Genomic DNA, 24,868 nt, shown 5'->3' with positions numbered 1-24,868 from the left:
ATAAATAAATAAATAAATAAAACAACTGAACTCATGGAGATAGATAGTAGAACAATGGGTACCAGAGGCTGGGAAGGGTGGAGCAGGGGGTTGGAAGAAAGTGGGAATGGTTAATGGGTCCACAATAGTTAGAAAGAATGAATAAGACCTAGTATTTGCTAGCACACAGGGTGACAACGATTTATTGTACATTTAAAAATAACTAAAGGAGTATAATTGGATTATTTGTAACACGAAGAAAGAATAAATGCTTGAGGTGAGGATAATCCATTTACCCTGATGTGATTATTACACATTGTATGCCTGTATCAAAATATTTCATGTACTGCATAAATATATACACCTAATATGTACCTATAAAAATTAAAAATTAAAAAAAAGACTTGTTCTGGACCTTAGTGATTCCTACGTATTCTTCAACACCGTGTACCATGGTGAAGTTTGCAACATCTACTCACCCACCTATTTACTGATTCATTCATTCATTGAACAATTATCCTGAGGGACCACAACTATTCAAGGATTCTGTGCTTTGCAAAAATAGGAGTGAATAAGTCACTTTCCCTACTCATAAATAGCTCTTGTTTCTAGAGAAGAAATAGTTGGGCAAAATATAATTACGATGCCCTAGCTACCTGCCCCTAACTAAGAAGGCTTTCATTTAAATTATATTATTTACTTTTTATAAATAATCCGGTCAGCTATGACTTACTCCATTATATAGAGAAGAAAACAAAAGCTCAGGGAGGTGAAGTGACTTTTCTAAGGACACACAGCCTTTAAATATCAGAGCCAGGCTTGAATTCAGGTTTTCCAAAGCTAATTCCAGCTCCGTGTTCTCTGTATAACTGAGGCCTAAAAGATTGAACATTTCCAGCTTTGCCCAGTGTTTTGCCCAGTGTTTTCCCCATGGTTTGTAGCAATCATGTCAATAGATATCACACAAGACCATGCTGAACCTTTCCTTTTTGTCTAAGTACTTTGTAGAGGAACAGTATTGCCATGTCTCATTAAAGCAGGAGTTCTCACTGGGCACAGTGGTTCACGCCTGTAATCCCAGCACTTTGAGAGGCTGAGGCGGGCAGATCACGAGGTCAAGAGATCAAGACCATGCTAGCCAAGATGGTGAAACCCTGTCTTTACTAAAAATACAAAAATTAGCTGGGTGTGGTGGTGCTCGCCTGTAATCCCAGCTAGTCGGGAGGCTGAGGCAGGAGAATCGCTTTAACCTGGGAGGTGGAGGTTGCAGTGAGCCGAGATTGAGCCACTGCAGTTCAGCCTGGAAGGTGGAGGTTGCAGTGAGCCGAGATTGAGCCACTGCAGTTCAGCCTGGAGATAGAGTGAGACTCTGTCAAAAAAAAAAAAAAAAAAAAAAAAGGAGTTCTCTTTTTGAAAAATCCAAAGAAGAAATGAGAATTTGTTTTCAAAATTAAATTCAGAGTGATAAATTCCTCTCCTGGGACCCACTTCCATGAGCCTGTAGCCTGGCATTTTTCCTTGGACTTGACTTATATGTAAAGACAGGGAACACCTTCTACCTGTATTTTTCTGTGGTGGGCATGATTTCTGAAGAAACTATTAACAACACAGTGGTACACTTCAACAGTAGAATTGTATACTTATGCAGATTTATGAAAGAATTTTTGTTCTGTTAAAATTTCTGTTCTGAGGCAGTGTAATGGGAACACGTGCCAGATGGACTCAAGATGGTCTTATTTGATATCTATTAATATTACTGCTGCAACCCACGGGAAAGGCACTGGGTAGGGTTGGCTGACCCTGTCATGTGAAGCATGAGGCTTGCTATTGCCTACTTTAGCAGAGTGATGTGCAAGGGACGCCTGACACCAACTCACCCCAGCCTTGGTGAAGTGTTTATATTACTAGTCTATTTGTAATAAAAAGCTCTGGCTGTGCCACTGAGATCCTTTAGGAAAATAGCAACCCAAAGAGTTTATGCAAAATAATATCCTTATTTGCTCATTGGGCTAAAATGTGTCAAGGACAAGACTTCGGAAATAGGACGCACATGAATCCCAGCCCAAACCTTTTACCAGCTGTGTGACCTTGGGCAGACTTTGATTTCCATAAATGCAAGACGGCAATAATAAAATATACTTTTCCAGGTAATCAGGAGTGTTAGCAATAATGTTTATAAATAACATAAAGTTCCAGGAGAAGAGTGGAGGCTCAATAAGTGGTTACTCTTGTTTTCAAGATTTTCCCCCATGAAGTTACCTAACAAGCGTAACATTTCCTCCAATGAATAATATGTGTGATGCATCATTCACGATGGATATATGTTGTGTAGAGTCAACCTTTTTTTTGTTTTGGAACATATCTTAAACTATGCTGGCAAACTTAAAAATTCAGCTAACATTTGGCCTAGAAAAAGGTAGAAAGGTTGTGTTATGCCCCAAAAAATGCCAATATGGTATTTTTCCCATTTTTACATGATCGTCTCTTATTCCGCATCAGTGATAATGAAGACTTTTTAATGATCAATAATTGTTCATTAAATATTGCCAAGCTGTTGCTAATTTTCTTTGGTGAACACTAGCAAAATATTTGCCTGGATGACAGTACTTGAGAATTCTCCAAGTCCAAGAACACAGAATAATGAGAAACTAGGCCCTTCCTTTCTAATTTCCAGGGCTGTTTCTAGAAGAGCACTTTCTTCTGTAGCAGGCTCTCCAAGGACACCAATTTGGGCAAAATCGGGCACATCATTGCAAACCTGAGTGTGGAGACTTGAACTTCCACGTGCCATAGGCATTTAAATGCTTGCTAGACCTTGCGGTTGCAGAGGGGAGTCAACAGGACTCCTGCCTCCAAGGATTCTCAGTGGGCTGAGGTCTGCAGGCATGCACTGAATCCCACAGTGCAGAAAAAACTCCAACAAGTTATGAGCTTGTGTGATGCAGGAAGAAAGAACAGTTCCTGTAATGATAGAAAGATAGAGGAGGCCACCTATCTGACAACTCAAATCTGATTTCATTATAAAAGTCCTTTATTTCACAATGAAGTCAAAACTTCTGTTGAGTATGTATTTGTCTCAAAAAACTCTTTGGTTGTAAGTAAAGGGGAATAATTCAAGGGGCTTAAGGACTAAAATTCGGAATGGACTCAAGAATGCTTTGTGAAGCCTTCAGGCTTAAGTGACAGGACCTCTCAAGGGAGGTGGCCACAGCCAGAAAGCCCTCAGCTATCCGAGCAGTCCTCACACCTCACCTCTGTTTCTCTGTGTCTGTTTCATTCTTGTCTTTCTTCCACCTGTCCTACTCTGCCTTTCCAGATGAAGCACAGAAAACAGTTGCCCCACAGCATCTAAGTATGTCTTCCCTAAATCCAATCAGCTAAGGGCTCTGTGTCTGGACCTTGTGGAACCAAGAGGCAGCTGAAGCCCACCCAGCTGGTGAGAGAAGTTCTCAGGGAAAGTGAATCATCCCCCATCGTGTAAAGCACTGGGTTGGGACCGTTTGTAAGGTAAATAACCCAAGTTGCACACGTAACTATGGAAATGGCAGGTCAGAGGGAGAAGGTTCGGCTTCGGGTTGGAAAGAGAGAGATGTTTGTAGAAGAAACGAAAATCAATTGAGCATAGAAAGAAAGTTTCAACCAGCATAGTGAAGCAGCATCATTGTCTGGGGTAAATACCTGGGATTCGTTGTTTCATGGCCAAGGAAAACTAAGACGCAGACACACAGAGGGTGAGGTTCAGAGTGGAAGTTTAATAGGCGAAAGAAAGAGAAGAGCTCTCTTGCTATAGGGAGGGGTCCCAGAGAAAATGGTTGACGCTTCCGCAATGAAATGCAGAAGGTTTTATAGCTGAGCTTGAGGGGGCAGTGTCTGATTTACATAAGGCATGAAAGATTGGTTGGACCAGGTGTGCTATTTGCATGGTGCGTGTAAACGCTGGCCGCCCCACCATAATTTTTTACTATGCAGATGGGTTCGCTGCCTGGCTGGTGCCTTGTTGCCTGGTTCTTTACTGTACACGTGGTGACAAAGAAAAGAGAAGATGGAGCCTCCACGTTGAACACGCCTGGCCCTCAGGTAGCCCTTTCCTATTGGCACAGCTGCCGGCACTCACATGTGCAATCTTCCAGCTTGCTTATCTATGTCTGCAGCTCGTTTTTTCAGGCTGCTCTTTGTTAGAAAAGAAGTGATTTGGGGGCTGCTTTGTATTAAAAAGGAAAATCTGCCTAGCACTCTGTTGCCCTTAGTACCTGCCTAAATAATTTCTTTCTACCTCCTGTATCAGTAGGGATGGCGGAAAAAAAAACCAGACCCAAAGAGTGAAGAGAAGTCTAAGGAATAATCAGACAGTAACCACTGAGACCAAAAGCAAGACAGAATTAGGTGCCAGGAATTAACTGAGGCGAGCAGTTCAGAACAAAACCTAGAGTGAGTTTGTCCTGAAGTTTCCCTGTGGGAAGTACACAAGGAAAGCTGTGGTCCTTCCAAGACGGTGGCTGTGTGGAGCTACTTGTTCTCCATTTCCCAGGCACATCTTCAATTAACCATTCACATCCTAACCCCATAATAGCATCTCATTCTTATTCTGGCTAGTTAACATCTATTGAGCAGTTAACCATGCACCAGGCACTGTGCTATCTATATTACTTGAAATGATTTCCATAATAGTGCAATAAAATAGGTGTCCTTATTTATATTTTGCATATGAGGAAACTGAGGTTTACGTGAAGCAAATCGCTTAGGGGCACATAGTAAGTAAGCCACAGGTGCAGCTTTGTGCGACAGACACTAAGACCTGTTTCTGCAATTACTATAGTGTCTATCCTCCACGTATTCTGTCTTTGATTTGTCAACTAGATTGTCACAAAACTAGCACCCGATACATCTAATTTTCTGCCTCCCCTAAGAAAATAACTTATAATTCCAGACCACCTTCACTGGTTGGGGGAAGAAGCTGAGGGTGATGAAGTCATGCAAATTCCGGGAAAAAGTCTAATATAAAATAAAAGACAGGCCAAGCCTCAAAAAACCTCCATCAGGTTTTGTTGTTGTTGTTGTTTGCCTACTTTATGTTTTTTGGATTCTGAGCTCTTGCAATTGCAACGGCTGCCTGTTTTCATTTGCAAAACTTCTCACCATAACATTATAGCTTTGGTAACTACTTTTGAAAGCAAAAGAGCATCTATATTTAGCAGAGAAGGTCAAAAAGAAGTTTCTAAGTAGAAAAATATGTGTGCTTAAATTTTTGTCTCATTTAAATATGAAGATAAATTTAAGCACTCTTTGGTGTCAACAATTCCAACCTCATAAATTAGAAGCAACCATAGTAAGTGCATCCAGCAGCATTTAAGCTATCCTTTTATTTCCCCTAATTATAAAGCATGGGGCTGAAAACATTCGCGTTGATTTATTCAATTTCCTATTGTCAAGTTCTATGTCTACACTTGATGTGACTATGTTAATGTGCTAATTAAGTTTGGTGTCCTTTACCATACGTTCTGCTTCGAGCAAAATAAGAAAATGCTAAGAGAAGTATGTTTTCCTTGAATGTGGTCTGGAATAATAGGGCAAATGCCCTGTGAGAGCAGAAATATTATCTTTTGGGTTGAGCTGCCTTAGATACAATTTAATTTGAATGCTTGAACATATTTATGAGGTGCAAGAAGCAAATAGAAAAGAGCATTCAAGCTGTGTAGTGTGCCTTGCTTTCACCATTAGAGCTGAAACGATGGTGAATGTGCTCATACGTGAGCCAGAGTGTTTTGGGGGGCACTGCAGGGAGCAAAAGTCAAGAATATGTTGCTTGTATATTTCACCCAAGGCCACCTTTAACTCAAATTTATATCTTGTTCTATTTTTTTCTGACTCAATTTATGCAGACATTTTCATTATTTTGCAGGTTGATATTCCTTCTGATTGTCAACTCTAGAAAAAGGCCTGGGCCCCAGGTCTTGTCTGTGATAATGCATATTCTTAAAAGAGACAAAAAGAGTCAATTGTTTCCCTTTGCAAATTAAACTATGACATGACATCTTGTTAATACTTAAATTTTAAATTTCATATTATTGAAAGGGCTCTTTTAGATTTATTTAGATGTAGATTTTTATCATGTAACGCTCATGCATATATTAGTTAAGCTTTTCCTAAAATTGGATCATAGTCAGAGTCTTTCTTCTGAATCACTTACAACTCAGAGTCAATGTACATGTTTTTCTTCATACTTTCATCCTCTGGACTAGATGTTGAAGCATTTCTCATATGTGTCCCAATGCTGCCTCCAGGACATTCTGCAAGTCTCAATGCTGAACTTTCTTGATCTTATTAGAAGGGTCATCCAAAGGTTTTTAGTCTACGTTGTGCATGCAGAGCATAGCAATTATGCCAATATGACAATGACTGTGAAACACTACTGACTGTGAGCCACCTCCTGATTTCAGAGAGAACTCTAGAATCCATGAAATACTGTAAATCCATAGCAGCAATCCTCCTAGGGTTGTTATGAGAAATATCCTGGAATAGTGCCTAACACTTAGTAAGCATTCAATAAGTAATAGCTGTCAGCAATGCTACTCTAACTTGTTGGGATGGCTCTGTATATGTAAATTATTGAATAATTAGGGTAATAAGTTATATCCATAAATTATACCCAGGCTTTAGTTATACAGGTATTTTAGGAATATGTGCCTGTTTGGTCTCAAACAATGGGAAAGGATCTCCTATTCAGTAAATGGTGCTGGGAAAACTGGCTAGCCATAAGCAGAAAACTGATACCGGATCCCTTCCTTACACCTTATACAAAAATTAACTCAAGATAGATTAAAGACTTAAATGTAAAACCCAAAACCATCAAAACCCTAGAAGAAAACCTAGGCAATACCATTCAGGACATAGGCATGGGTAAAGGCTTCATGGCAAAAATGCCAAAAGCAACTGCAACAAAAGCCAAAATTGACAAATGGGATCTAATGAACTAAAGAGCTTCTACACAGCAAAAGAAACTATCATCAGCTTGAACAGGCAACCTATAGAATGGGAGAAAAATTTTGCAATCTACACATCTGACGAAGGTCTAATATCCAGAATTTACAAGGAGCTTAAACATATTTGCAATAAAAAAACCCAACAACCCCATCAAAAAGTGGGCAAAGGAGGTCGGGCACAGTGGCTCACATCTGTAATCCCAGCACTTTGGTAGGCCAAGGCGGGCAGATCACCTGAGGTCAGGAATTTGAGACCAGCCTGGCCAACATTGTGAAACTTCATCTCTACTAAAATACAAAAAAATTAGCCAGGGGTGGTGGCATATGCCAGTAGTCCCAGCTACTCGGGAGGCTGAGACAGGGGAATTGCTTGAACCTGGGAGGCAGAGGTTGCAGTAAGCCGAGATTTCACCACTGCACTCCAGCCTGGTGACAGAGCGAGACTCCATATCAAAACAAAACAAAACAAACAATCAAACAAAAAACTAAAAAATTAGCTGGGCATGGTGGCGGGCACCAGTAATCCCAGCCACTTGGGAGGCTGAGGCAGGAGAATCACTTGAACCCAGGAGGCAGAGGTTGCAGTGAGCCGAGATTGCGCCACTGCACTCCAGCCTGGGCGACAGAGTGAGACTCCATCTCAAAAAATAATAATAATAAAATAAATAAACAAACAAATAAATAAAGTGGGCAAAGGATATGAACAGACACTTCTCAAGAGAAGATATTTATGAGGCCAACAAACAGAAGGAAAAAAGCTCAACATCACTGATCATCAAAGAAATGCAAATCAAAACCACAATGAGATCTCATGCCAGTCAGAATGGCGATCATTAAAAAGTCAGGAAACAATAGATGCTGGTGAGGCTGTGGAGAAATAGGATCGTTTTTACACTGTTGGCAGGAATGTAAATTAGTTCAACCATTGTGGAAGACAGTATGGTGATTCCTCAAGGATCTAGAACCAGAAATACTATTTGACCCAGCAATCCCATTAATGGGTATATACCCAAAGGAATACAAATTATTCTACTATAAAGATACATACACACATATGTTTATTGCAGCACTATTTACAATAGCAAAGACATGGAACCAACCTAAATGCTCATCAGTGATAGACTGAATAAAGAAAATGTGGTACATATACACCATGGAATACTATGCAGCCATAAAAAGGAGTGAGACCATGTCCTTTGCAGGGACATGGATGAAGCTGGAAGCCATCATCCTCAGAAAACTAACACAGGAACAGAAAACCAAACACTGTGTGTTCTCTCTCATAAGTGGGAGCTGAATATTGAGAACACACGGACGCAGAGAGGGGGACAATACACATGAGGGCCTGTTGGGGGTTGGGGGATGAGGGGAGGATGGGTCAATAGGTGCAGCAAACCACCATGGCACATGTATACCTATATAACAAACCTGTACGTTCTGCATGTGTATCCCGTTTTTGTTTTTGTTTTTGAAGAAATAAAGAAAAAGCTAATCTGAAAAGTCTACATACTGTATGGTTCTAAACTGAATGACATCCCACAAAAGGCAAAACTACTGGGATAGTAAAAAATTAGTGGTTTCCAGGGATTGGTAGGGAAGGAGGGATGAATAGATGGAGCAAAGAGAATTTTTAGGGTAGTGAAACTATTCTTTGTGATACTATAAAAGTGGATACACATCATTATACATTTATCCAACCCCATGGGATGTACATCACAAGTGTAAACCCTGATATAAATTATAGACTTTGGATGAAAATGTGTGTCAATGTAGGTTTATTGATGATAACAAATGTACCACTCTGATGGGACATGTTGATAGGAGGCTGTGTGAGGAGGGGTAGGGGGTATGTGGGAACACTGTACTTTTCACTAAATTTTGCTGTGAACCTAAAACTGCTCTAAAATAATATCTTTTAAAAGCAGAAACATTTCTAGATTAAAGAGACATAAAGTCACGACAATGAAATATAACATGTGATCCTGGGTTGGACCATGAACTAGTATTCTTTTTTTCCATACAGGACAATTTTGGGATAATTGGGAAAAAATGGATAAGGTTTATAGCTTAGATAATTATATCAATGATAATTTCTTGATTTGATAATTATAATATGGTTATATAAGAGAGAGCCCTTTTTCTCAGGAAATACACAGAAGTATTTAGCAGAAAGGACTCTAATGTCTCCAGTTAGTCTCAAATGGTTCAGAAACAATAATATTGGTATACATATATATACACACACACATATATATACATATATATATATAGAGAGAGAGAAGAAGTGATAAAGCAAATGTGGCAAAATGTTAACAGTTGGGGTGAAAGGCTTATGATAGTTCTTTCTACTATTTTTGCAACTCTATTGAAAGCCTGAAATTATTTCAAAATAAAAAATATGAATAATTGGGAAAACAAACCACTTCAAAGAAAATAAAAAGTACATGAAGAATATTAAACTCATTTTGAACCAATGATGGCATTCTAAATTCCCTTCTGAACACTTTTGTTATTGACATGCACACTCATAGAATTATAGTCTTAGTGTTTGCTTCTTTCTTTCTGCTTTCTTTTAAACTCAACATTATTTCATGTAAACAATCTCTGCGTTGACAGAGTGCAAAGACCTGCTACTTTCTAGGGATGTTTCAGGATCCCACCACTTAGCTGGGCCTTGGTAGCTTAGCTGCCTTCCTATTGTTATGAATTATTATTTTTGTTATGTATCAATTCCTAGCATGTTTATCTTATTCTACACAAAATAGTGTCAGTGCTAGTATTGTTATTAACTGTAAAAAGCCTACTCACCTCACCTACCCCAACCCCTTGTTCTTGCATCCTGTAGCATCGTAAGGTGCAATCACCTACCAGTGAAAGCACAATGATGAGTTCTCAGAGTGGTTAGACTGCTGGCTCCTGCATTGTTAGTCTATGCAGAGACCCGATTTTGAATCTTGACCATGTTTGCAACTAGCTGTATGATCTTAGGCAAGTTATTGAGTCTCTCTAAGCCTCTATTTCTGTTTATTTCATTTACTTGAGTCTTTCTCAAAAGTTTGAATGTATATCTTGCTCTATACATAAATATTGAATATCTGCTTGCTTTATTTTTTGTTTGTTTCCCCTATTTAGAGAGGACCTCCTCAATCTCATTCCAATTTACTTCACTAAGTTAGCAAGAGAAGTTACATTTCAAGTTTCTGTGTTAAAATGGGATAACATTATCAGTGGAGAGAGCTCTAGTTTGCATAAATACTTTAAGATTGACTGAGCAAGAATTTTGGAGTCAGATTTGTCTGCGTTCACATATTTAGCTATGTCACTTATCAGCTGTGTGACCTTAGGCAAATTCCTCTTTAACTCTGTAAGTATCAGTTACCAGTCCATAGAACGAAAATAATATTAATTACATTAAAGAGTTAAAGGGTTAAATGAAATCTGTATAAAACAATTTTGCAATATTTTAGACACTTTGTAGATATAGACATAGTTTGTATATATATATATGCACATATATATAGATGTTGACCTAAATACTCACATAAAAATAAATATGATATAGTTATCTACAGATTAAAATTGGAAATCAGTGAGACAAAGATGCTCTCTAGAAAGGTCAGGGGCTGCTCAGCATCACCCTGGGGCATGACTCCTCCCCTTGGTCTGGAACCTTGGTTTTTCTTTTTAGCTCAAGCAGAGCTCATCAGGTCCTGAGGGACAGACTGAACTGATCAAATATCAGTTTATTTTTAATAGGGAGCAGAAATGGCAAGTACACTAGAGTGAACCTGTGGGCTGATCCGCTCATTACCTTTCACGGGAAAGTCTCCTTAGGAAGCCAGATTATCCTCTGAAGGTTGCTGGGGCAGGGTGGGGTGTGTGTATGTACACATGTGAAGTATAGGCCAGAAGTGGAGTGACAGGGGATTAGAAAGATGGTCTTGTGGCCACTATCACTGAGTCATACATAATAGTCTAATGTGCCCCCATCAAGGAGAAGAACTGGCGGCATGATGAGGGAACCACTTGAGTCCTAGACACATATTGTTTCTTGACAAGGTTCCTCATAGACTGTTCCTTGCTATTGACAAAGAAGTTCTTGTGTATCATTGCTTGTTATTTTGTTTTTCTCCAAAATGTTACTTGTAACAAGTCTATTCTTCCCCCTCTCCCCCAATACACATTCATCTTTAGCAGGTCTTGTTAGATTTTCTAGCTCTTTTTTTTTTTTTTTTTGCATTTGACCCAAAAAAGATATTCTTTTAAGTCAACTTCTGCCCTAAACAGTTGTATCTAATTTGTGCTTATTTCTAGTATCTTGCCTTCAATTTCCTGTTGCTATGGTCAGAATTTCAGAAACAGCTTCGGAAACCATCATGCCAACTCAGCAAACAAATTTCTCCTCTTTTTGAGCCCTGTGAGTAGGATGACTGGGGAAACACCTAGTTAAGAATATACTTTGGTCCAGAAAAAAAGAAAAAATGGGAGTTTCAAAGACACATTATGTGAATAGCCTCTGAGACACGTCACAGTCAGCAAGGGTGCTAAGGCCCTAGAGTTGGCTCTCCATTTGGCCAAATTCTTATTGGCCAGTTGGCTCTCCATTTGGCCAAATTCCATTTGGCCCAAAATCTGGGTAAACAACTTAGGTACCAGGAACAAAAGCAGAACGCTTTTCACAATGAATATTGGGAATGTCAGGGATTTTCCTGTTCAAGTATCATGTAACATGAATATGATTTGATATACAAATATTCTGTTTAAGTTACAATTTTAGAGACTCAATTGATGAAATAGAGACCGGGAGAGGATTTGTGTTTTCCTCTAAGCATTTTCTTTTCCTCAATGTTGTAGTGTGTTGGAGTTTAACAACAGTAGTGTAGGAATGAGACGACCCCAGCCCTGTCTTTGCCATCATCCCACATTCTTACCAGTGATTTTCCTTTGTAGCCAGGGGTTTGACTTTTAATAATGTATAAAATTGAGAAACTCAGACCCAGAGAAATGTACCATTATCCATCTCTCATCATTGTCTTGTTGAGACCATGCGGGCAGGAGGAGAAACCCCCATCTTGGCAGATCAGGAAGGAATGGGTGTCTCATTTTCAATTGTCTAGGAGAATAGCTAATCTCAAGCCAGGAATTGAGGTGGGCTCTGGATTGGCTAAGGAAGGAACTTCTCCCTCGTTCAGGAGGCTAGAAGGAATTGGAACTCTGGATTTAAGGTATAGTGAGGGCTGGAGTATGTGAGTGGTGAGGGGTGCACCCAGAGGCAGGCCAGCCAGATGGTACCAACACACCTCTTTGGTTTGGTTTGGGTTGGTTTTCAGTTAATAGCAAGTTGGTTTCCAGTGCAAGGTAGTAGATGAATTAGCAACACAGGGAAATGGTGAGTTTCTGGAGCAGTCGGCAGTTACTGCAGCCATAGCTAGAACTACTCTTGGGTTCTGACCCCACATGCAGGTGATAAGGAGGAGCAGGAATGGCCCTTTGTAAGGGAGGAGAGCAGAGGCCTGCCCTGAGACTAACTGTGGATGGCAGCCATGGTGTTGGCAGCAGCACCAGGAGAAAAGAAATCAAGCAGGGTCACCGGAAGAGATGGGTGCTGATCAGGAGGGAAGTCTGGAGTAGAGGTGGTAGGGAAGTGGATGACAGTATGACAAGAGGCAACCAAGGCAGGTTTGTGCGAGATTCAGCTTCCTTGAGGACCCCCCTCAACCTGCCCAGAGAGGCCTGGGGGTGGGAAACCTTGTGAAAACTGGAGTTCTCCCTAGCAGGGGTGGTGGGTATTTGTGTTACATTTAAGACTCAAGAACGGAGTAGTTGTGACTGCTTCTCCTTCTGCCCAACCCACAACTTCCCTCCAACCCACAACTCCTCCACTTTTGCTCAAGATGCAAAAGCAGCACCTCTCTCTTCCACCCCAACCCTTAATTTCCTAATAGTATAATACACAGGGAAAATGAGAAGGTTTCTTAGGTTTCCCTCTAAATTGTGTACTAGATGGTTTTTAAGGTCACCGCTGAAGTTCTATGACTCTGTGTTTGAAATAGTCATACATTCAAAGGACCAAAATCTAATTCCTCAACAAGTTAGACTGAATGTTCTCAAAATAAATTTTCTTAAACAAAAACATGCTTTATTTCCCTCTAAGAGTGTGACCTACAGGAAGGAAAGTCATTGTCACCTGTCCTTTGTTTGTGGTAATTTGCATGCTAATGATCGCGCAGTCCCAGACCAGTCGGTTGGATAATGAACTTGGTCGAGCCCTGTTGTATCAGAGTAACCAGTGTGGATGCCAACAGAATGCTGAGTATCACTTGGAAAGAGAGATTAATCATTAACCAACCCCATTAATTCACTTGGCATTTTTAAGCAAAGATTACTTCTCTGTATATAACATAAGAAAAGATCAGATGCACATATTCAGCATTACTTGCTAAGATGTCCAGATAATCATATTATGCTCAAAAAGATTGTTTTCAATTGTGCAGGTGGCTTCCAAAATGAATTAATACAACAGGAAGGTGGTTAGTATTAAAATCTGGGTAATTTCATATATGTGGCACTTCTTCACTAATAAGACCAAGTAAAAAATGCCCAGACCAGTGAAATAATGGTGTTAAAATGATTTGAAACGCAGAAGGTGCTGGGCGTAGATGAGAATTTGTTACAACTACAACTGGTGAATGGAGTTACTGAAATCTTTCCCATGGACTGGGAAAACATGAAGACTTATGCTGAATAGGGCACTAACTGATGAGTAGAATATCTTCTTTTTCCTAGTTCCCTGTTGTTCTCCAAGAGTAATTGATGTAGCTTTTAATATGAGTCAGAATCAAAGCAGGAAATTAAAAATAAAAATCCAGAGAAGAAGGGTTAACGACTGAGAGATCCTGGGGTTCCCTAACACTGCGAACGTGTTAGCTTTTGCAGGGGGACACAACATTTAGATCTATGTATGCTGCCATGGAAGAGACAAAGGGATGGAAACATGCTGCTTATGTGATCACTGGTGTCTGATAAGATACTCAACCACTCACTCCATGAGTATTAGAATACTTCATATGGCTCAGGCTATGAGGTGGGTACCAGAGAAAGAAAAAAAAAATGAAGGTAGTAGCTCACAGCCTAATGAATTAAATAAGATGTTATTTTAAAAACCTATCCTTGTGCAGTGAGATATGTGCTAGAACAAGGGGAGAGCAGGAATTTGGAAGTCCATCCCGGAAGAAGCCCTGAGCGCACCACCCGGAAGACAGAAGGCAATCCACGCGTGGTTCCTGATGAATGAGAGGTTCACTGGGGAGGGGCGCATTTTGGGCAAAGGGAATAGCATGGTGCACGTAGGAAATGACTGTGTGGCTGGATCTTACTGGAGCATAATTGGTGGGGAATGCGGAGGAACTATGGAGGTAAAAATGGACAGGAAGGTAGAATTAGAGACATAGGGGTTCATTCCAGAGCCTCTGCCCTTGGACTGATTTATGAATGCTTCTTTTTTTGCTTGCTAAATTTGTCTCTGCATTTATCTTTGTTCATTTTTCCCTTGCTATAATTTTTTTTCCCACTTTGTGGCAGACATCTGTGGAAACGTCCTCCCAGCCTGTCCATAGCCCCATCATCTCGAGCTCTGCTTCTCTGTAGCTCCAGCCTCCGGGTCCCATCAGGGGATGCTTCCTTCCCACACATTCTTGTCTCCTCTCCCCATCTGGGACAGCATGGTCCCCAGGGCAAGGTTGGCCTAGGAGCAGGCATGTGACTCGAATCAGGGCTTCCCCCAACCTTTCCCTAAGGTGCCATTCCTTCCAGAGAGGGTGCCCCTTTCTGATCACGGGAGCCAAAGATAGTTTCCATCCTACCTGTCAGGAGCGATGTATCTTCACCATGTGGATGAAGGTGTGTGCAGTGGGAAAGAATGACACATGAAGGGAGGGAGAGGGGGAAAATATGCACAGGGAGTCCTTGTGAAGTCCAGATGCCTGGCCCCAGTTTCCCTGAAGTCGAACTGTATCCCTGCCCTTCTGAGTTTTGGTAGTTAACCCTTCCTTTGGGATACCTGGGCATCCTTAGCACCTTACCAACAATATGGCTACATAAGCTAATTTGAGTCGGGGTGTTTTCAGGTACAAAATTCTTATTGACCTTTAGATTTCTGAGCTAAATGCTAATTTCACATATTTCCATTTGTTTCTCCTTAATAAACAAGTATTTGCAGCTGTGAATTTTTCTCTGCAGCTAGCTTTTGATACAGACAGTCATCACTATACTATTTTCCAAATTGTCAGTTGCTTTTTCATTTTAATTAAATTTGTCCCATCTCATTTCAGGGATGCGAGGCTGAACTTACCTCACCTCTTTGATAATAATATCAACAAATATTCTATACCAACCACATACCAGATAATGTTCTAAGCTTTCTACAAATATTAACTCACTGAATTCTCACAAGAACCCTGTAAGATCAGTACTATTAATATCGCTAGGTCATGGATGAGGAAATGGAGGCACAAGGCGTCTAACTCACACTGAGCAGGTAAGTAGAGTTGCTGAGATTTGAACAGGGGACTGTCTGGCTTCCAAGTCCATGCTCTGAGAGCAGCTTAGAGTCTAAACTGCAATGTTGTCAAGGCTCTGTGCGGTAGAAAAGGCCAGCCCAGATGCCGCTAGCCCCTGAGACAGCCAGAGAACACAGCAAAAGCACCAGCACAAGCATGTGCTGTTCTTCAACACACAAAGAAGCTCAGGCCTCAGGACACAGGGTTCTGTTTGCAAGAGAACAACTCCCAAGAGACAAGACACAGCCATGGAGCAAGATTATGTCTGTAGCATTGTGGTCCCATCATTGTCTCCAAACCCACTCAGTCATTGCCCCAATGCCTTCCTCCTGAGGCTGGGTGCTTTGGGCCCATGCTCAGGGAGGAGTAGGGAGAGGGTAAGTGGAGCAGAGTCCTCTAACAGGCCAAGAGTAAATCAACCTCAAATCAACATATTTTACATTTGTCCTTCGTTGTTGTTCATCTCATCTACCAATAACTAGAAAATCTTGGTTAAAGTCTCTACTGATGAGGTGATTTTTGTCAGCTTCTGCTTAAATTCCTGGTAGTTTTTGTTGTGTACATTTTAGCACTATGTTACTTGATCTTGATTCCTAAGAGTTCATGGATGGTACATTCTCACCATGGATATGTTTCCATCTATTTTTCACTTTAGATTGTCTCTTTTTATCCCTGTAGCAGGGTGAGAAATTTACTCATACCATACTCATTGGAACCAAATGAACTTTAACCTTGAGAGATCATGGTATTTCTTTGTTTAATACCATCTCTTACAAAGCTCAGCATCACCCAGGGGAATGCACAGTCATTCTTAGGTCCTTTCCCTTTCGCCCCCAGCTCCCCTTTAAGGTGGCGTCTAGGTGGTCATGGAGGGAATGGTGGGAGAGAAGGGAGCCTTAGAGCCTTGCCCACCTCCATTCTGAGGGGCTGGGAAGTTAAAAGAAGATAAAATTAGCCGGGCGTGGTGGCTCACCCCTGTAATCCCAGCATTTTGGGAGGCTGAGGTGGTGAACATTGAGGTATCTTTAGGAGGCCTCACACTGAGAGCTGATATCTGTGGCCTTGGTTTGGGGCCTTGTTCATTCAATCCTGCCTACTATAGCCTTTTAGTCCTCACCCAGATATCCGTTAATTTAGACCCTCAAAACCTTCATGTCTCCTCACCTGTGGGACACCTAGCATACTTCACAGAGCCACGAGGAGCCAGGAGTGCTAAATCAGGCCCAGCTTTGCAGCTACCTCTCTCAATCCCTGCAGAACCACCCTGTGTGTTATCTTCCCCAAGACTCCCACATGGGTGGTGGATAAAAACCCCTCTGCTTTTGGCTATTCCATCAGCTGGCTTGATATACCTTCCACGGAAATTAGAGCACCTGGGTCTAACTGCCTGTTTCCCCTCCCACCCTCCTTCCTTCCCTCTTCCCACTCTCCATGAAGGTAAAGCACGACAAGCTTCCCCTTCCTATCTCTGTGGGACAGGGACTTGCCATACTTGTCTTCTTCCCTCTGCAATACTATCACAATATATTTTAAAGTCTCTAAAGTGTATATAGCACACGCATTACTTCATTCAATGTCATCTTCACCAAAACTCGGCACAGTAGGTAACATCATCCCCATTTTCCAGGTGAGGAAAGTGAGACTTACAGAAGTTTCATGAAGCGACAGAGCGAAAACCTACACCACGCTTTCTGCTTCAAAGGCTGGTGCTTATGCCTTTTTGTATAAAACTAAGATCTCATCTACATTTGATCTGTTATAAGTCCATGATTCTTGGTGTAAAGAAGAGGCCTGATAGAGAAGAAGGCAGGGGTGGGGGCTGGGGGTAGTGCCTGGACAGACAATCTGTGGGCAGTTGTCACTTGTGTAGAAATAAAGATAAGGAGGTAGCAGTGGGGATAACCAAGACCCATGAGCCTTTATCACCAGCAAAGAGAGAGAGAAGTTAGAAAGAATGGAGGAGGAAGGAAGGGTTGAGAAGAGACATGTAAACAGAGAGAAAGCGTGTGGTTATATTCATGGCAGCCCTACCATACCTCTCCTTCTGCAGAAGCCCATGCGTTCATTCCTGGTCTCTTCGTATCTTAAAGTGAAGTTAAAAGAAGATAAAATTAGCCAGGCGTGGTGGCTCACCCCTGTAATCCCAGCATTTTGGGAGGCTGAGGTGGGCGTCTCACAAAGTCAGGAGATCAAGACCGTCCTGGCCAACATGGTGAAACCCCATCTCTACTAAAAATACAAAAATTAGCTGGGTGTGGTGGTGGGGGGCACCTGTAATCCCAGCTACTTGGGAGGCTGAGGCAGGAGAATTGGTTGAACCAGGGAGTTGGAAGGTGCAGTGAGCTGAAATTGCTCCACTGCACTCCAGCCTGGTGACAGAGCAAGACTCCACCTAAAAAAAAAAAAAAAACGGGCATGGTGGCTCATGCCTGTAATCCCAGCACTTTGGGAGGCCAAGGCAGGCGGATCACCTGAGGTCGGGAGTTTGAGACCAGCCTGACCAACATGGAGAAACCCCGTCTCTACTAAAAATATAAAATTAGCTGGATATGGTGGTGCATGTCTGTAATCCCAGCTACTCGGGAGGCTGAGACAGGAGAATTGCTTGAACCTGGGAGGCAGAGGTTGTGGTGAGCTGAAATTGCACCATTGCACTCCAGCCTGGGCAACAAGAGCAAAACTCTGTCTCAAAAAAAAAAAAAAAAAAAGATAAAATTGCCTTGGATCATTATATATTATACAATGGAAATCCTTTGTCTCTAGTGTTAGGACTTAAAAGGGATATGAAGCAGAATTCAGGTGGCTGCTTTCTCCCACCAAGTTTTTGAAAAAAAGAAGAAAGAAAGAAAGGCTGTGGACCCTGGTACGCATTAGCACAGCAGCTGGTCAACTCTGGTCATTATTGGGAGTGCTGTGCCCAGAATCCTGTGCTATGGGCCCAGTGGATCTGCATTAATCTTTTCAAAAATGCAAATCTCAGCTTCAAATTTAACAGCCTCCTTTGGGATTTCAAAGAGTTCTAGGTTGTTTAAAGGTTGAGTGGAATTCCTGAGCCTGTGTTAACTGGTCACAGTCTGCTGACTCTCATAATTAGCACAAGACCACTGTATTGTGTAAATGCCACTCAGTATTCAACAATGACTAACCACTCCATTTCAGATTGTTTACTTAAGTGGGGGGCTTTCATCCACAATCAATGTTTCCGAGCATTTAACCTATTTAATACTAAGAGACAAGAGAGAAGGTGAGTTGCCCATTTCTCTATTTCTTCTCCTACACCCTAACCACTCCCCATCCCCACCCAACCAATCCCAGTATTGCACATAGCCCAGTTCTAAGTCTTGTCTGGCTATTAAGCTGCATGACCTTGGCTACCCTGAGCCTCAGTTTCCTTATCTACAAACTCCAGGGGCAGAATTGGATGATGTCAAAGGTCCTTTCTACCTCTGAAATACACTGACTGGGGGAGAAGATGAAATGTCTCGTTTGTGAAAATCTAAATGTATTTATTACATACCAAAAACCACAGCATGGCCGACTGCAGACTTGGGAAGTATCTAGCAGTTGTCCACACGTCGCCTGTCTTTTATTGCAATGGATCAGTGCAAGAAGTAGGAAGCTTGAGCAAGATGCAGTTTTAAAGGTATCAGCCGAGTAACATTTAGAAAAATGGGCAGAACACAACAGCAGAGTAAGAAAATAAAACTTGTCAACAAATCCGTATGGTTAAATGTGTGTGTGCATGAGTGTCATGTTCACTCATATTTTATTTTTTAGGGATGATATTAGAACTGTATTTGGAGACAAAATGAGCCATGGGTCCTGGCTGAAATGCTAAACTGATACATAAACAGCAAGGAGAGGAACTTGCTTCCTTCTTAGGGGTGTGGAAAGTTGGAGAATAAAAGAGCCTGGTGAGATAGGGGGCAGTGATGCCAGGTGCCATTTATGTAGATGGGCCACCAGAGACTGAACCGCCTGTGGGGAGAAGGATCCAGAAGGGACTCCGGGTAGCAGAAATATCTGAGATGGAGTTTTATCTTTTCTGATGTGGAGTGAGTGAGGAGAGCCTCCTCTTTCACTTTCCTTAAGAAATCTTCAGTCCAGTATATGTTATACATTAATTAAGTTGGTATTTGAGTGTGTTGCTTTTTGGGGTATGTAGAAGAGAGGCTGAATTCTCATTTGGCTTGATGTTGGAATCAGGAACAGTCAACTTTGATATGGAGCACAGGAGCGGGCATAGCTGATATCCTGGTTTCTCTGTCTGGGCCTGGCCTATCTTGTGGCTGGGTGCACACCTGCTTTATTTTTTACTTGAAATGCCTTCTTTTTCCACCTGTCCTACTCATGCCTTCAAAGCCTAATTTTCATTTTTCCTTATCACTCCACCTCCTTTCTGCCCTCACTCATTCATTAGCGACTACAAGCTAGAGATGCCAATTTCAGGGCTTCTGCCCTAAGCCCCCAAGAGAGCTGTGTGCTTCTTGAGTGCAGATACTTTGTTTCACTCTTCCCCACTCTACGCCCCAAACTAGAAGAACAGAGCTCCTATGTCTTTCTTTCCATGGTAGGCCCAACACCTGGCTTTGTGCCTGGCACACAGCAGACATTCAACATTTGTAGAACTAATAGACTATTGGATTAGTAGTGACAAATATTCCCCGAAGAGAATGCTTATTTGAACATACATCCCAAATTTTCTACCCTCCAGAAAATGCTTCTTTGGAAGGATTTAAGACAGTTTTGATGTTTCTGCAAACATATCTGCGTTTAGGGGCCAACTTGCCCTTCTCAGCGTTCACCTGGGATGTTTTTATTCTTCCATTTAACCTTTACAGGAACCATGAGGGTGACGTGTCCTTCCTAGGGGCCATTACCTCTCACAGGGATCCCAGTGTCTGGTAGAAAACAACCGCTCCAAGTTCTCTGCATCCAGACTTCGCCAGGATACGCAGATAAACCTATTTAAAAAAAAATCTTTTTAAACTCTCAACTTGGCGGTGTAAATAAGGCCCTTGCAACGCCCTCAAGTAATAATCAACGGCAGTCATCATGGCAAGTAGGGTAGAGCTGAGCGCCATACTCAAAGCCAAGACATTCACATTTTCTCGGGCCTGGCTGCCTGTGCCTGGGCGTGTGCACTGTGCACTCCGAAGCTGGGTGCGGCGGTGGCCCTGGAGGTGCCTGTGGCCTTAGGAATTCCCGGGGTCGGGCACCCTCCGCTTAGCACCGGGCCGTGTCCCCGGCCTGGGAGCCGAGCAGCGCGGCTCTGGCATGCTAAGTGGGCAGCACTGGGGCGCCTTTGTTCCTCGCGGTCGTCTCCCAGGACCGGCTTCCCTCTGAATCTAAATGGGCTTCTCCCTCACCCGCTCCGCCCTGGCCTCCTGGCCTGGGCACTGCGCCCCTCGGTAATGCGCGCCCGGACACCTGGGGCGTGGGCGTGCGGGGGCAGCCCGGGCTAGGCGAGCGCGGGAGGGGCGCCTGCGGTCCCAGCCGGGCCAGGCCCGAGCACCTGCGCGAGCCCGAGGGAGCGCCCGACCCTCTGCGCCCGCCACTCGCCGGCGCCCAACTTGGGGGTCCCGCCGCCCGCAGCCCCAAGTCTCGCGGTGCTACCGCTCTGACCGGGGAGCCGCGGGCCGGGCGCCCCCCGCCGCGCGACAAAGGCTGAACCGGGAGGAGGAGGCCGAGGAGGGGGAGGAGGAGAGAAAGGCGGGGACGGCGAGCGGCCGCGGCGGCGAGGAGAGCGGAGGGAGCGCCGCCCGCCCGCGCCGTCCTTTGTGTGGCGGCGGCGGCGCCTGGGCCTGAGCGGGTCCCAGGGGCTGAGCGCCGGGCTCCGCGCCGCCCCTCCCGCGCCCCTGCCAAGAGGGCGCCTATCCTCTCCGAGCAAGATGGCAACCCCGGCGGCGGTCAACCCTCCGGGTGAGTAGCGGCCTGGGCCGCGCCGCCCGCTGCAGCCCGCAGGCCTTGCCCGGGGCCGGAGCGGGCCGAAGCGGACCGGAGCGGACCAGGCGCGCCGGGCGCCCCCGGGGGCGCGGAGCCGCAGCTCGGCGCAGTGGGTGGTGGAGCGGCTGTCACTGCGCGGCAGCTGCAGCATCAGCACCAGAGCGGCGTCTGCATCCCGGTCGCTGCCCATCCGGTCCCGGGCAGGCGCCGGTCCGGACCCGCGGGCGGCCGAACGCTGGCCTCGCATCCTCGGGAACCCGAAGGGCCGGCCCGGGAGCCCCCGAAGTTCTGAAAATAACCGCCTTTGCCTTCCCCATACCACATATTTTTCTCTTCCGGTCCCGGCTTTTGTGGTATCACGGCGTCAACCAGTCCTGGCTGGTGGGGAGGGCTCCGCGCTGACGGAGGGAAAAGTTTGGAGCTGGGATTCAACAGGGTACAACTCCCGGGACTCTCTCCTGCCCGCCCCGCCCCCTAAGCGTTGGTCCTTTGCGCCCTTTGCGACTGGCTGCTGTGTGTCCTAACCCTCCAGGGGCACAAAACACCCAGCCTGTGGTCATCAGCGTGGAGCAGCCCTGGTCCTGCCCAGGTGACATCCTCTGCTTTCTGGGCTGAGCTGTCCCCAGGGTGCAGTCTGTGACAACTGAGCTCATTAGGAAATATTTCAAAAATGGAAGAGTTCTTGATCAAGTGGCAACATTTACCTGTTTTGGTATTGTAGTAGGGAAGTTCCGTTTTCGTTGGGAAAGTTCCCTACCTGATGAGCAGGGTGTGGGAGAAGAGAAACGTGAACATCTAAGCTAGTACAAACTTTTGGGTGTTGTGCAGAGGCTGCTGTGGGCACGGCAAGTTGCTAGGTCCCTGTGGAAGATGCAGGGAGAGTCACAGAGGGCGGCCCCCAGGAAATTTCCAGCAGAGGGAGGTCATGTGTTGGAGATAGGGAGGGTCGGGGGAGGAACAGCAATGCCTAGCAGAGAAAAGTGTCTCTCATCATAGAATTAGGAATGAAAGATCCCTTTCATCTAAGGCGGCCAGGGAAGGCTTCTAGAGATTGGACGTTTCGGCTGAACCTTGAAAACGGGAATGTTTGAATATACAGAGCCAGTAGCAGAGGGGCATTGCAGGCATAAATGACAGTGGACTTGCTCTAAGCATGTGCAGAGGTAAGTGGTTGGTGCACTGGGGATATAAGAGGCAGCAGTGGGATTTAACACTGAGTTGTTTGGATGTGACCAGGCTTTAAAGGACAGACTGAGGAGTATGGACTTTCTCTCTCCACATTAAGGGAGAGTCCTCTGCACACTTCCTAAGAACCAGAAAAATAAAATAAAATAGAAAAGAGAGAGAGAGACAGAGAGAGAGACCTCAATGGTAGTGAACAAGGAAATCGCATGATCACTTTTTCTGGAAGATTAATTTGTCAGCTATGTCTAGGAAACATAGTCAGGAGGGAACAAGACTTGAGACAGGGAGGCTAGCATGAAATGAGGCAGGTGCTGGGGATGCCAGAGTTGGTGGCCATGGCTGGACCAGAGAGGAAGGAATGCACCACTGGGCAGGTAGAGGAGTTCCAGATTTGGCACTGATTAGATTTGGAGTAAGAGTAAAGGAGGAGGCCAAGGAGGGACAAAGGGGAGGTGTCTATGGAGACACCAAGGTGAAGAGCCTGTGTAATTCCAAGGAAGGCAGTTCCATCAACAGAAACAGGGACTCTTGGAAGAACAGACAAGGAGGCCTCTGTCCAGAACTCTGAGGAGGAATGTGGCTGGTCTGAAAACACGTCTGTGCCAGTTTGCCTGCGACTGAAGCTGCAATTTCAACTCATTCAACTACTTCAAAATCAATAGAAAATTGATAGATGTAAATGAAATTAGAAAAAGCAAAAGATGCTAAATGAAGATATTTTATTCCAATATACATTGGGAACAGGAATAAAATCCCTGGTGATTTACATAATTTCTATGCCAGGACATCATTGTTTAAAACTGTTTTGTCCATTACATTGCTCCATGAGCTACACGGACTAAAGATGAAGTAGCTGCCCCTGGCCCAGTGGTGTGGAGCACAGGAAAGCCTGTGCCTGTGCCTTGGACTGCGGGAGACTTGAATGGTACAAGCACAGGGTATTGTTGGCGTTGTTAGTCAACACCTGGCCAGCTTGACAGATGCTTTTCTCTGTTGACAGCTATACCAGAGATCTTCAGCATGGTGATAATTTCTCAAGTGAAAATTCCTTGAGGTGATCACCTTTCCTTTTACCATCATTTCTTTTACTGGTCCCCTGAGGATGATCCGTGGGGATGTGTTATTCTTGCCCCATGTGAATCTCCATCTTCTTCTTTGGGAGAAAAGGTTTAATTTCAAGGGAGATGGCTCAGGGTTTGAGCCAAAGAGAGAGAGTTCAGATTCTATGGGCAATTTACAACAAAAAAGCCATGGTACCCAAGCTTATCACCCAGAGCCTACTTCACATGAGCTTGTGAGACTTCTTTGAATTCCTTTTTCTGCCTCCCTCCTTTCCCTAAATATGGTTGCTTTGCAAAGAATAAGAGCTTGGTAAACAGAACCAAATGGACGGGGAATCACCAGGATTTATTTCTGCTGCTAGTTCGTGTTCAGGGTACAAAGGCCACAGCCAGTCACCTCCCCCCCTGCCCCCAACTTGTTCCTTTTTTCCCAGCTGACCACTTCACAACAGCAGAACCATTTACAATGACACTCTTCTGTGATGTGTAGTGGGGACTCTCTAGAGTCTTGTTGGAGACCGATGATGTTGGGGTCTTCACATTCATGTTACTCTGCTGATATAATCCAGGTCCAAATTTGGAATCTGCTCCTTCAAGGCACCCTGTTGGGGTTTTAGTTTAGGATTCTACCAGCTACTCTGGGAAAGGAGAAGAAAGGATTGGGCTCCCAGATATTTTCCTCATGACTTCTGCTATGACAGTCCTGGCTATATTTCTCATATCCTGTGGCCCCTGATACCCCCTCCTTCTGGGTCATTTACAGTCCTTACGTTGGTCACTGAAACTGTTGTATTGGCTGATTTTCTCTTTTCTCTCTGGCCAGGAATGACATATATCCTTTAGACTAGAGTGAAGTCATAGAATCTTCCGTTTTGTGTGTCTGTGTGTTTGTGTGTTATTTGTTTTGCTACCTTTTTGAATGACATTTAAGTGTTTCTGATGTCGAGGAAGTAGTGAAGGTTTGAATTAGTTATATACATAAAAGGGTATTTGCAGCTGAAATGGCACAATTAAGAAGGAGATTGTTTCCCCAATGTCATTGTTCCATCTTAATCTTTTGTAATTTAAGCATGAGGGAATCAGCTACAAATTCAGACCAGTAATCATTAGGAATTAAGCATTATGTGGACATTCTCTGAGATGAGTATTTGCAAGAGTA

At 43.7% G+C, this 24,868-nt stretch overlaps 2 protein-coding genes across 6 annotated transcripts in view; one reads left to right on the top strand and one right to left on the bottom strand.

Moving 5' to 3' along the window:
- The window catches only part of CTXND1 (cortexin domain containing 1), a 211,873-nt gene extending 190,991 nt beyond the window's left edge, over nt 1-20,882 (bottom strand). The window contains exons 1-2 of the mRNA XM_055277486.2: nt 20,623-20,882; nt 20,398-20,481 (exon numbers count right to left, since the gene is read on the bottom strand). The gene's annotated coding sequence lies outside the window, so the exon portion shown is untranslated. The remainder of the gene's footprint in view (nt 1-20,397; nt 20,482-20,622) is intronic.
- Nucleotides 20,883-21,273: 391 nt separating this feature from the next.
- ARNT2 (aryl hydrocarbon receptor nuclear translocator 2) overlaps nt 21,274-24,868 on the top strand; it is a 200,999-nt gene continuing 197,404 nt past the window's right edge. For 3 of the 5 annotated variants that reach the window (XM_055277477.2, XM_055277481.2, XM_055277480.2), the window contains exon 1: nt 21,286-21,439. In XM_055277477.2, the coding sequence (XP_055133452.1) occupies nt 21,409-21,439 (31 nt within the window). In that variant the 5' untranslated portion in view covers nt 21,286-21,408. Of the gene's footprint in view, nt 21,440-22,202; nt 22,627-24,868 lie in introns of those variants that run through there. The other 2 variants (XM_055277476.2, XM_063638637.1) reach the window with 2 other exon arrangements.

The sequence above is a fragment of the Symphalangus syndactylus genome, chromosome 5 (assembly GCF_028878055.3).
Source record: "Symphalangus syndactylus isolate Jambi chromosome 5, NHGRI_mSymSyn1-v2.1_pri, whole genome shotgun sequence".
NCBI classification, from domain to species: Eukaryota; Metazoa; Chordata; class Mammalia; order Primates; family Hylobatidae; genus Symphalangus; species Symphalangus syndactylus.
Note: the sequence above shows the minus strand (reverse complement) of the source record. Positions and strands in the feature narration are given on the sequence as shown.